This window comes from Ascaphus truei, chromosome 2, assembly GCF_040206685.1.
Source record: "Ascaphus truei isolate aAscTru1 chromosome 2, aAscTru1.hap1, whole genome shotgun sequence".
Lineage (NCBI taxonomy): Eukaryota > Metazoa > Chordata > Amphibia > Anura > Ascaphidae > Ascaphus > Ascaphus truei.
This window is the reverse complement of record NC_134484.1, coordinates 154,546,832-154,560,716: the sequence shown is the minus strand read 5'-3', so window position 1 is coordinate 154,560,716 and position 13,885 is coordinate 154,546,832. Positions and strand designations below refer to the sequence as shown.

General features: G+C 38.4%; 1 protein-coding gene across 1 annotated transcript in view; it reads right to left on the bottom strand.

The window, feature by feature from the left end:
* The window catches only part of DOK6 (docking protein 6), a 521,007-nt gene extending 511,507 nt beyond the window's left edge, over nt 1-9,500 (bottom strand). Inside the window, exon 1 of the mRNA XM_075585441.1 lies at nt 9,270-9,500. Coding sequence (XP_075441556.1) covers nt 9,270-9,335 — 66 coding nt within the window. The 5' untranslated portion in view covers nt 9,336-9,500. The remainder of the gene's footprint in view (nt 1-9,269) is intronic.
* Between the last annotated feature and the right edge of the window lie 4,385 nt (nt 9,501-13,885).

Genomic DNA, 13,885 nt, shown 5'->3' with positions numbered 1-13,885 from the left:
ACGGCCGGAGCTGTTCCGGTTACCATCGAAGGACTGACTGGTGTCTGAGCCGCAGTGGAGCAGAGGCATCACCCGCCAGGGAGATCATCTCTACTTAGGACTTGTTCCTACCATGCGAGCTTAATCTTGCTGTATGTAAGTAGGGCTCCAATTTTTGTGCTCCGGATGACCTGCGGTTCCTTGTATTTGCCATAGTCGGTCTTGGCATAGTTCTTTTTAATAATAAAAAATTGTTTTAATTATCGCTAGGATTCTTAACTGTTTATGTGTATTAGTTCAATACTGCTTACCCTACAGTGTTGCGCTATGATTTTTGTTTGTTTGTGTTCTTTTCTTTGCATGGTCTGTCGAGCAAGTGTGCGGTTCCCTTGAGGAGTACAGGACATTCCACTGACTATCTGGCGCCAGGTTTTTCTTTATTTTAGTTTATTCTGTTAGTACTGGCAGTATCACCGGGCAGCCAACCTTTATTACAAGATTTTGAATATCACACTGTGTATTACACTTTAGCGCTAGTTCACATTTTTTCTTCACCAGTCGCAAGATACAGCTCATTAGTGTGTAAAATTATTCCTCAACTAACACCTCCTGAAAGTACTTAAAGAAAAAAAACCTCTGAAGCACAGTTGATGTACCGTAAGGAACCTTGATGTATTTACAAATATTTGAATTACCTTTTTTTACATTAATTGAAATGGAAATAAACAACAAATTGTAATTGGAATACTTATATATTCATACACCCTAAAATAATAATATAAAATTACATTTGGGCATAGAAAATGATTGGTTAAGCACATATATATCTGCTGTGCCTAAATGCTGAAACTTCTGATATGTGTCGTACAGTAGTTCTGCCTAAACAGTATTGACTACAGCAAGGACTGGCTCAAAAAGACATATCGGCTAATCTGTAATTCTGTCATAGTTAACGACTTTTACATCAGGACTGTGGCACTTATCAGAGATCAAATTGCCATCACTTACATAGTCACAACCAGTGTAATTTACTTGATTGTAAAATGTTTATAGAGTCCATGACATCACACCAATCCTATGCTGTAGCAGCTAGAGAATTGCAACTAGTGTATGAAGGGTCATGGGTTCGATTCTTGCATGGTATGGTAAAATTATTAGTGTAGGGGGAGGTGTGTGTATATATGTGTGTATATGTGTGTATATGTGTGTATATGTGTGTATATGTGTGTATATGTGTGTTATAATAATAATAATAAAAAAAATTAAAAAAACCTTGAAGATGTGCGCCGCGCACGTGGAACAAGCCTGATATAGCAGGGAGAGGAGAGAGCTGCAGATGCCGGGTAAGGCTGCACATATAGTGCCAGGAACAGCGATGCAACGTTGCATCAAAACAAATGCATTGCTGCTGTCGCGTGCACTTATAGTAAGCGCGACGAAGACACGGCTTGGTTGCAATCGCTGGAAGTCATCTCAATTTTATTTTTCCACAGCCTGACATCACCGTTGCCGGCACTATAAGTGTAGCCGTAGTCCCCTCGCGGTGGCCATTTCGCGATTTTATAGCGGTCTCATTCTGTTGCCCCCGAGCACTGCGTTATAATGGGGTTTAGCTGTATGTATGTATATCTTTATTTATATAGCACCATTAATGTACATAGCGCTTCACCGCAGTAATATACTGTACATGACAATCATATAAATAACAAATAATACAAATAACACATAATGAGAAGGAAATCTTCAGACATAAAAGTGACACTTAGGAAAAGTAGCCCCTGCCCCGAAGAGCTCACAATCTAATTTTTAAGTAGGAAGAATATACAGAGACAGTAGGAATGTGTTCTGGTAAGTGCGTCTGCAAGGGGTCAAGGTCGATGTATGAAGTGTAAAGTATAAGCCACAGAGCTCCACATGTGCTTCGATAAGGAGGTGTGTTTTAAGGTGGATTATAGAATATATAGAATAAGGACCTAAGAGTGAAGCTCGTACTGTATATCCTAATACAGCCACAATGTTACGACAGTATAGCCAACATGGTAGTTACAACATACCTACTGTACTGTATATTTATAAGTGGTTTAGTGCAAAATATTTAGGCGTATACATTATATGTACTGTATGTGTGCTGTGACTCTGTATGGTATTTCTAAGGATTATCTTCTTCACTGCTGCATAACTAGCAATGCGATTACGGTGTTCATTTGAGTGTGATAAAGATGTACTGTAGGATCCCAGTTTCAAGGTTATTATATTTTTAAAGCACTGTATTTATTTAGTAAACATATTACTGTACCTAGTGACATTTTCAAGATAATGACATTAGTTCAAGTAATAATATTCCCACATTAGTCCAATATGATTAAGGGGAAAACAAGGTACAGTAAATTCAGCCCAGTATAAGCATTATCCTTGGGGGATTATTACACCACCACTGTCTCATGGTAGTTTATCTACTAGGGCATAAGGATTGAACTATACACTGTGTTCATCAATGCAACCTAGCTGGAAAAAAGGTGACAAGACCAGATAAAATAAAAATCTTTATGAGTGTCCATCCCATAAGACACTGTAGTTTGCTTCATACTATAAAAATCATCCAGACTTCATGTTGAACTCTTTTTGATATAACAAATTTAACACATGTTGAAGCAGTATAATTTAATTGGTATAAATATTCAGAGAAAATCTTCTTATTTTAAACTTGTATGTATGGAGTGGTGCTTAAAAAACACCCCAATCTAATATTTAAAAAAAGGTGATTAAATAGTATCCTGTGTTTTATGTACTGTAAAAAGAGAGTACTTTAAGATGGGTTTAAAATAAACAACTTTTATTTTAACCTTCCAAACCAAACCTTTCTGAAAGAAAATGGATTGAATAGTTACAGTTGTACAGACACCTTGATTTCTTTAGTAAGGCATCTGGTAGCTTATAAATTTTACAACTTTTTATACTATGACTTGTACAGTAAAATTGTAAGCCAATATTTAATATTTGGGGTAATAATAAGAGGACAGATAATATTTGATTCCATTGTAATTTATTTCTCCATTTAGAAGGTGCACTTGTTTTAAGATACAGTATGCTCACAAAATTAAGTTCTAAAAGTTTAAATGTGAGCAACATTTTACTTTATATCTACGTTAGCGTGCTTTCTGCCTATATATACTGTACAAGGAGGTTACTTTTCTTACATTAGTAACATTGCTTGACACATGGTCAAGTAAATTACATTGCTTTATTGCTAACGGACATACATACATACATACCTACATACATACACCTCCCCCCTGCACCAATAATTTTACCATACCATGCAGAAATCGAACCCATGACCCTTCATACACTAGTTACAATTATCTAGCTGCTACACCATAGGATTGGTGTGATGTCATTGACTCTATAAACAAACTTAACTTCTACTGCACAGTACTGAAAGGCAGTATATAGAGTCAAAGACATTAACCCAACCTATGGTGTAGCAGCTAGAGAATTGCAACTAGTATATGAAGGGTCATGGGTTTGATTACTGCATGGTGTAGTATAATTTATACATTATTATTTTATATAATAATTTATAAATTATAAAATTAATAAAATAATAATTTATAAGTTATACATTATAATTAAAATTAAAATAAAATAATAATTGTATATACCATGAAGGAATCAAACCCATGACCCTTGATGCACTAGTAGCAATACTCTAGTTGCTACACCATAAGATTGGTGTGGTCATTGACTCTATAAACAAACTTAGAAATTAAGTTTATTTATAGAGTCAATGAAGTGTCTTGGTATAGTGTATGAAGGGTCATGGGTTTGATTCCTGCATGGTATGGTAAAATACTTAGTGTAGGAGGGAGGCGTGCGTGTGTATATGTGTCTGTAAGCAATAAAGCATTTAATGTGATTTAAAAAAAATAAGCCTTGGAGATGTTTTTAAATCGGGAGCCATGCTAAGACCGCGTTATATGCGGATCCACGTTGTAGTGGATCGCACTATAATGGGGTTGAGCTGTATTCAGAAATGCCTGTTTTGGTCTTTTTTCACCTAAAGTACACATTGTCAAGTCAATATGAATTTCCATCTGAAAACAGCCAAATGGTCACTTTGGACTCTGTACAATTACCCTTTTAAACCCATACAAAAGGTGTGATAAATCATGGTATAATGCAAGAAGCGGTAATACCACTATAACTGACAGCAGAATAATTTATGTTTATGTTCCAAAAAAAGTAATACAGTTGTAAATTATATCAAGGAAGTTCAATGTAGTAAGATTATCAATATATCTTTATATAACATTAGTACAGCTTTTTTTTTGTTCAAAATACCTTATTAGTACAATGGAACCTTGTGTCTATTACTTACTCAATATTCAAATCAGCTTCCATAATTAGTCTACAAACCTTTTTTTCTTCACCGGTAACCTATTTTGACATCTTACAGCCTGCACCTAATCACCCCAATTTTATTTTTTAATTTTATTTAATAGGTTTGCAATGATATGTTGTGCCATTGTGGTGAGGGTGTATATAACACTGCATTTTGCATAATGTATAGACCAAATACACAGATGGGAGATTTTGTTTGCAGATTTGGCTCCGCCTCAGGTCGGCTGGTTCCTTTGGTCTGCGGATTTACGCGGATCAGTCTCATAAAAGGAAATCCACAGTTTCAGATTTTATTTTATTTCTGAGAGAAACCAAAATTCGGATATGGGTTAATTTGCAGGGGAGGATCTTTCTTTCTCTCTCTCTTTGTCTCGCGCTCTCTCCCGCTCTCTCTCTCTCTTCGTATAAATCCGTGTGTGTATTTTTAACAATCCGGGAACAGATTTGTGATCCGCGGATTAGATTCTTAAAAATCCATCCAGATTCTATTCAATGGTGGATTTGGATTGATCCGCACATATTTTTTAGTGCCCAATCCGCAGACAGATTTTGGTTGTTGGTTGGGGGCATGGGAGGCCGGGGGGGGGGGGGCAAAGGGTTGCAGATTTGGTCTAAAAAATCCAGGAAATGGATTTGGACTGGTTTGTCTATCTACAGTACAAATGAATACAGGCATACCCCGCATTAACGTACGCAATGGGACCGGAACATGTATGTAAAGCGAAAATGTACTTAAAGTGAAGCACACCTTTTCCCCACTTATCGATGCATGTACTGTACTGCAATCGCCATATACGTGCATAACTGATGTAAATAACGCATTTGTAACAGGCTCTATAGTCTCCCCGCTTGCGCACAGCTTCGGTACAGGTAGGGAGACGGTATTGCTGTTCAGGACATGCTGACAGGCACATGCGCGAGCTGCCGTTTGCCTATTGAGCGATATGTACTTACTCGCAAGTGTACTTAAAGTGAGTGTCCTTAAACCGGGATATGACTGTAGTTGCCAACAATTTCAGAAAAAACTTTATTACCAAATGCCATAGGTTAGTTTGAACTGGGTCTTTTAACATTTATATAGCTATTTCTCTTTTATATATCTTTCATGCTGGAGGGTCAGACGCATTATTTCTATAGTATGCCGAAAAGTATTGTTTGTTTACAAGATATAAAGTGTAATTAAGTAATTGATGTTATAATATCCACTGTTTTTACCTCTTTTGGTCACTACATAGTGTAGCATATTGCCCATTGCATGCCTTTGAAAAACTAAAAAGGGCAATAAAACCTACACTGGCGACACACTTTATTCGAGCTCGGCTAGTCCCACGAATTCGGGTATACCCGGGTGTATTGAGGTTTGTGACTGTTTTCTGCCCGAGTGCATTGAGGTATTTTCCAGGCAGGGATTGAAGCATTTTATTCCCGCTGGCTGCAATACTGCACAGTATATATATATATACTGCATTACAATTCATGAATTTATGCCATCTGGTAGACACGCGAAGCATTGCAGCCTATTAAATCCTAATCATTATCATTTAACAGATCAGCCGCCCGTCAGCCAGGCATGAACCCAGGCTTGGAAGGCAAACACAACGGGGCTTGTCAGAGGTGAGGAGCGGCGCATTCCAGGTATCTGCCAGGTACATACTGGGTATTTGCTCGAATAAAGTGTGTCGGTGCAGTACTATGCCTAAATATAATGTAGTATTCTTATGAAGTACATTATCCCTAATTGTGAAAGAATGATACATTAATTTGAAACATCCGGTAACCAGGGATGAGTTGTAAAGCAAATTGTACAAAACACATAGAGACATTTTTATGGGTTTTCACAAATACAGTATATCTCTAAAGTAAAATGATTGTATTTAACAGTGAAGAATGTAATTGAATATCAGAAAAAAAGGAAAAATCCAAACAATTTTTAATTTTTAAAGGAGCAATATTTTTTTTTATGTGGAACTATATAATTAAACATTAAACATTTAAGCTTAGCATTTGCTTAACATTTGGTATGTATAGTATCAGTTGTTAAAGCCATTATTTATCATATTAATCAACTTTTCTATCAAGAAAGACATCAAAAGAAGAGAACTCATCTATCTAAGAATACACCTACAGTAGTGAATCACCGATTTTCACAGTATCTGAAATAAAGCCCTTCACTTTATTATCAGCTCATCCTCAAGTTTACCATTCAGTTGATTTCGAAGCAGTGAATGTTGGTACGTTATCAATTCCACATGTTACATTAGATCAGTAAACTGTATCTTTAGATTGTTTATATTGCTCTCTGAGACATAAATCAAGAAAAATACATCAGTCTCAACGGAGAAATATCTGTCAGGGGACAAATATAAGCCTATATGTTATAGGAATCTTTATTGCCCTTTTGGCATTAAAACTGTCATTAGCCACCTAGATTCTCTTGGTACTACACATCAACAAACAACTGTTGCTTACATTATAAATTACTCTGCTAGTAAAATGAATTTATTTGATTTATCGTGGAAATAAATACACATATTAATTATAATGTATCACTACTGAATTATTTGAACTACTATGAAAAAAAATCTGAATTTTTCACTGATAAAATAGACATTTTCCAAATGATAACAACAACCTGTAGTGTTTACCAAACCGCAGTAGATTGGAATCGTTGTACATTTAAATGGTTTGTTTCACTCTGCACAAATACCACACCCATGATTAATGTATAAATAATAGTAAATTGGCCTTTTTCATTAAACAACTAATTGCGATAACATGCTGCTGAACAAACACAAATGAACAACTGAAATAGAACAGTAAAACACAAATGCATTCACATACATACTATATTGTGCAAATTATGTTTTTAACTGCATTAAAACACAACAACCACTGCATAATGCAAACACCTTATGTTGTTTGGGCAGCATATACCCAAGTTATATAAAAAATGGAAAGGTTTACCTTGTTAGTAATTGTGACTCAAACATGCAACTACTACATATTATATTTATGTTAGACTGTACACTATACAAACCTGTTGTATCTTTTACTGTTGTGCTAATCAGGAGATGCCACCATACAATATAAATTAATACAAATATCGCAAGAAAACTATACATGTTTACAAAGATAATAGTTTTATCAAAAAATGATAATGTGTGCTTCTCAAGTAAATTACACTAATATAAATCAACAAGTAATTGAAAAGATATTAAGTAAAAAAAAAAAGTTTTAACTGCCACCCATAACATTGCAGACATTTGCAACAGCTTGCAAATACGAGCTATTGTTTGGTAAAGAGACTACAGTACATACAGTAATATTCCAGAAATATTTAGATCTATGCAGTTTGTAATACCCTATCCCAAGTGCCAAATGCTTTACCATTGCTGTATAGCATCTGTATTGGAGATGAATGATGTTCAAAGTAGAGATAAGCTCCTAGCTACTTGTAGAATTTTAGATTTCTGATGGACTCATCCTTATCTGACTTTCTTTAGGGAACATAGTGCATTATTTGACAGAAGTCCTTCAGATAACACAGGTGCTAGACTGAGCCTTCAATCTGCTGTTGCATGTCTTCTAACATCACATGTGCCCAAGATAAGATAACCATCATTACAGTATTTTAATGTCTACCTTTCCAATACTAAGAAATGTGTTCATTTTTCATCCCATGTTTATGTTGTTGCTTAAACACAGGGAATACAATTTAAAAACAGAAAGATAGCTGATTAAACAGTGTGCACATGCTTAATGCAGTAATAACATATTACCTTTACTAGAATTCCTGATTAGCCCTTAAACAAAACCAAAATAAATACAAAGGGTCAACCTCCTAATTACCCTATCTCCGTCCAGGGAAATGACAATATTTGAGCAATTTTAGTTGAGAAGTAAAAAATAAATGACCATAATGAACTAAGCAATGTATTGTTTTGTAAATGTACTAGCTGTAGTTCAGTGGCTGGTTTCTTTCTCTGCTATCCATATTGTAAATGTGAATAAGCAACGGTGTAGCAAAGCATTTTTTTTTACCAAGTTAACATACAGGCTAAATCGAATTACTGTTCCAAACACGTCAATCAAATACAAAGTGAAAACGTGAAGGGATTTATCTACTGTATGTGGACCACTCAATACTGTTAACGCTTTGTATTTCGGCCCTTGAAAAATAATCTTCTCTTATCGTTTTTCCACTTTTGTTTCTATTGATACAGTATTTAGAAACATACAGTAGTTTGTGCATTTTTGTTGTTGCAAATGTAGATTTAGCCTTCCAATTCCTTGATGTATTTGATCAAATGTAACATTTTGAACGATTGATATTAACAATACATATCCCATGTGGGGGTATATCCCATATACCCAACCCCTTCAGTGCTGAAAAGGAAAGCACAGCATTGAAAGCACTGAAGTGGTTGGCAAGGTTGTTCATCAAATCAGGGAGTCACACTTCTGTCTCTCACATTTATTCTTGACCGAACGATATGACCTACTGTACCAACAAGATATGTACCTGTGATCCCAAGACAGGAAGTTAATCCAGTACGAGATCCACTAATGTAAAGCCCTCACGAAAGAACATGACATGAATCCCCTCGCTTCTGCTCACATCAATTCCAGAGCACTGGCTGTATACTGTAAATGCAGACAATCGCACTCCTCTGTCCTGGATACAAGAAGCATCTTACTCATTCTCATTTCAGGTCCCCACAACATGCCCTGTGACCTCTTACATAAGAAAGGGAAAGTGTCTAAAGACAGTAGCAATCATACTATAAAAGAACTGTAAACCAGGAACAAAATAATCATACAGATAAAAAACAGAAAAATATGTTATGTTTGCCAGATTTAAAAAGAAATATTATAAAATGGAGACTTACCCCAAGCTTCCTGCTGCGGATTTTCACATAACCTTGCTTTACAATATCATTAAAGTTAGATGCCATGGCCAATTGGCCAGTGATCTTTCTCTGGTTGTCCTGCTCTGCTCCGTCTCTCTGGATCTGTTGGAGGTTGCTTCATGCAGCCTCAGTCCCCAAGCTTCTGCAAGGCTCTGTCGGGAAGCGGCAGCAGCACTAGCTGACTGGCTGAGCAATCTCTGTGTCTAGAAGTCCAACTGCAGGAGCTAACTGCAAACACAGCCACTCAGTGTCAGTATTCAGCACCCCCTCCCCTTTTCCCTCTAGCATGCTTCATTGAAAATTTAAATAGCAAAATAAAATAAGGAATCGCAGACCTGGTCATTAACTACAAAACGCAGGTAACACACATATTTATAAACAATTAAAATATACATTCCTAGTTGAATAATTAAAAATAATAGATTGTATCCACGAATGTTTTTTTCTTTTGCCTTTTTCTGGTTTTAATATTTGTGTGGGTTGGCAGAGAAAATGTCATACAACATGTTTTAAACAAATGTAATAGAATCTTATCATTTACCTGTTATTATTTTCACATTACAACATTCCATTACAAAAAAGAATATTTTTTATTACAATGTGTTTACATTCAATAACTGGAATAGACATTGTAATACAACACCAATTGCAAATAAAAGATAAACTTCTGAAATATTCAGATACCTATGTTTGCCAAATGTTCTACATTAGCATACTCTACAAAAATGTTGTTTAAGCATCTTCAATTGCATTATTTTTTTGAAATCTTATTTATACATTCCTGTTGTAATATATTTTTGAGATATCTTCTGTAGCTCCTGAAGGAAAGTCAGTGTTGTTTTTTTTTGATAACAGTGAAAAAAGTTTGGAAAAGTTGTAAAACCACATATGTTTCTGGACAACAGCCCCACTGCTTTCTTATTTAATCACAAGATAAGTACTGGTACAGTATAGTAACATGGGAGAAACGTGACAAATGGAAATGGTAAAAATATGCTTCTACTTAGAGTATATTGTATGAAATGCTAATATTTGTGATACTAGGTATATGTCATTTGATTATAACGCATGGACATGTTTTTAGACAGTGACACATAAATCTGTATTTCCCCACTATGAACATGTACTACCTGTAACAAGTCAACGCATAACTCATTTTTTATTCAATGCATATTGTTTGATTTACAGTAAATGCTGAAATAAAAGCAATGGCTCTAGAGCATACTGTAACACAAATAAAAAGTAAGTCCATAAAGCTGATTTATAGCTGCACACTTGACTTGCATGTCATGTTCTAATTCCTCCAAAAATTGAACACTGAAAATCAATCATTTGGATGTCTGTTCTTTTGTAGCTTGTTTACTTTGGAAATCACTATGGTAGATACACCTGGTGGTGGGATATACAGTAAGATTAAATGAAAAAAATATGACAGTCCTGTAAACATGCCACATCACAGAGTGCTGCACTGTTTGATATAGGCAGAAATGTGTCATGAATAGCAAGCTGCATTTCAAGCAACATATTAGAAAAACTAGACATGAAAAAAGCTTTTTTTCTAAAATAATAAACTGCAAGATTTCAATATGACTCAGGCTCCTTGTTGATAAGTATTTGTACAGGGCACAAAGCATCAATACACTGCAAATGCATATGTAAAACAGTTTTATGCAAATAGTTATTGTCATCAAGCAATGCATGAAGCAAATGCAGGGGAGTTGTACAGTTAGAGTGGAGGTATGAAATGTGGGGACATTTAGTGCAGCGACTCTGCTCTGGACCCAGAGGTTCATTGCAGACTTAACAAGGCGCTAACCCATGTTATCACCTTGCTAAACATTCACATGTATTTTCGAATCTGAATGACGTTACGGTGAGACATGTTTTCGTCTGGAAAAGGTATCGCATTAAGTATAAAGGCTGATAGTGGTGATGATATGCAAAAAAGGCATGTCCGCTAACAACGAATATACACATACTGTAGGTCTATTACATTTAACACAGAGATTTAAGATGATGTTAGTTAAATCATACCTAAAGGTGGCATTACTCCCACCCAGAGCCTGGAATATAGGTTTTAGAGGAGAGTAAAGAGACAGAAACAGAGTCTATGGGTTAACACATTACCATCCTCCAAAACTAGATGACAGTATTTGAATTTACCTTAAATTGTATGTCATATTTAAATTAACTAATATTTATTGCTTTTAGGTAATGTCAGTGAGAGCATTTTTTAAACATTGCATTTTTCTTTAATATGTGAAGGAGGAGAGATGTCAAGTTGTGTTTGCAAAACTATGTTCATTATTTGTAGGGATTGAAAAAAAAATGTTTGTTTGGAATATTTCAAATAACATTGTGAGCAGTACCTAGTCTCAGATAAAATGGACTAACAAACACAGTGAGTTTCCAGTATTATCATTAGTGCCACTGACAGCTTTCACAGGGCCCAGACGAGAGTCTTGCAAGCCCATCCCATCTTTCTCTTACACTCCCCACTTTCACACTCCTCTGGGCTCTCTCTCACACCTACTCTCAGCCTCTATTTCTCCCCCGGCTCTCTCAGCCTCTATTTATCCCCCCTTCTCACACTTACCCTCTATTTATCTACCCTCTGATCCTCCCCCTCCCCCCATGTATTATCCCCCCTGTCTCTTACACCCCGACCTCTGCCCCTCCCTTGCTTCCTCTTTCTCTCTTAATCTTCCTCCCGCTCTCTCACTCTAAGGCCATGATTATACCAGAAGACGCCCGCGACACCAAGTGGTGCGAGGCTGCGCGGCTGGAAAACAATCCCCTGAAGTCCACTGATGGTTTACATGCCAGTGCGCTGCCTAGAGCTGCAGTCTCCTGAAGAGATGTGAAAAATTGTTTTCTTGACGCGACGGCCGTGTAACGTGAGAGGTTCACCCAATGAGGGCTCATGCCCACCCCTCCAAGCCGCCTCTGCTACTTTCTCTTCTGTCTCCCCGATATAACCAAGATGCCGCTTGGCGGCAGCACAGGGATACATCACAGGATAACGCTGCCGCAATGCAGCTCGGTATAATCGAGGCCTAACTCCTTCTCTTACACCCCCACCACTCCTCCTTCCTCTCTTATACCCCCACCACTCTCCCTTCTCAATATTACACACGCTACTCCCCTCTCTCTCTTACATACCCACCTCAAACCCTCCCATCTCTCCACCTCTCTCATTTACAACTCCACCTCTTTCCCTCCCTCACTTACACTCTATCACTCTCTCTTATCCACCCTCTTATACACCCCCTCTCTCACACTCCCCTCTCACTCCTCTACCTCACCCCTCCCTCTCACACCCCTCTCCCCTTCTTCTCTAACACCCCTCTCTCTCTCTTGCTCACTCACTCCCCTCTATTGCTCACTCACCCCTCAACTCTTGGTCACTTACTACACCTTTCTCACTAGCTCACTTCCCCTTCAATGTTCCCCCTCACTCACATGCCCTTTCTCTTCTACCTCACCCCCTTCTTCTATTACACCCACACTCCCTTAGTTATCGTCCCTATCTTACACTACCCTCTCATTCGTCCCCTCCCTCTCTTACACTCCTCTCACCCTCTCTTACACCCCCTGTCTGTCTCGCTCACACTCTGCTGCCTCCTTTCTTACTCATTGCCCACCTCATCTCACTCAGTCCTACTCCCTCAATCCATCTTCCTCTCAAATCCCAACCCCCCTTACACTCAGTCCCTTGACACTCAATTCTTCCCACACTCAATTCCCCCTCTCCTCCTGCAGATCGACCCGGGTGCCGCCAGCACTACGAGCGGACACAGCATATGTGCAGGGACTGCGGGCTGTCAGGGGCAGGGCTGGGGAGTCGCCATCTTGTTTGCTTCGCACATGCGCCGTAGCAGTCTTGTGCATGTACAGTATGGCCGATAGCGGCGGCCATCTTAGAACAGGCTCCGCTGAGGAGACCTAGGGACTACACGTCCCAGCAGCTTCAGGGGCTGCAATACCACGTGGGAAGGAGAGCAAACATATGGCTCAAGGAGCCACTCATGCAGGATAGAATGTTGCTGGCAGTTGCAGACATTTGGAGCAGGGACACCAAGGAAGAAGGTAGTGTCCGGGTTCCAGTGGCTCCCGGATTAGGCCAGATTCCCCCGCTAGGCCTAAGACAGGCCCTAAGTCCCTTCCAGGTTGTGGTTGCTGTAGGGAAGGCCCCCAGATAGGGACACTTCCCCGTAGTCACTACACTAGTGCTGATAGTGGTATTGAGTATCACCGTTTGACGGATTCCACGCGGTGTGTGTGGCCTGCGGTTGTGGACCAGACCACAGGCACAATATAGACATTACAGCACACCCCCCAACCGGAGCTCACTCAAGAGGCGGATGCAGCAAGCGGAGAGAAAGGATCAGGTAGGCCGCGTCGTGGGATCACTGTGCAGTTCTGCGTTTCCATCATCTTCCTATACCCTGGTCTGGACGGAGACCAGGAAGGTACCCATGTGCACCAACAGCCAAACACACAGGAGTAGCGCTACTCCACATAATACTTTGGGTGAGCTGGGCTCTGTGGACACTGGGTCCAGGGCACCTCAGTACTTTGGGGGATATTACCGG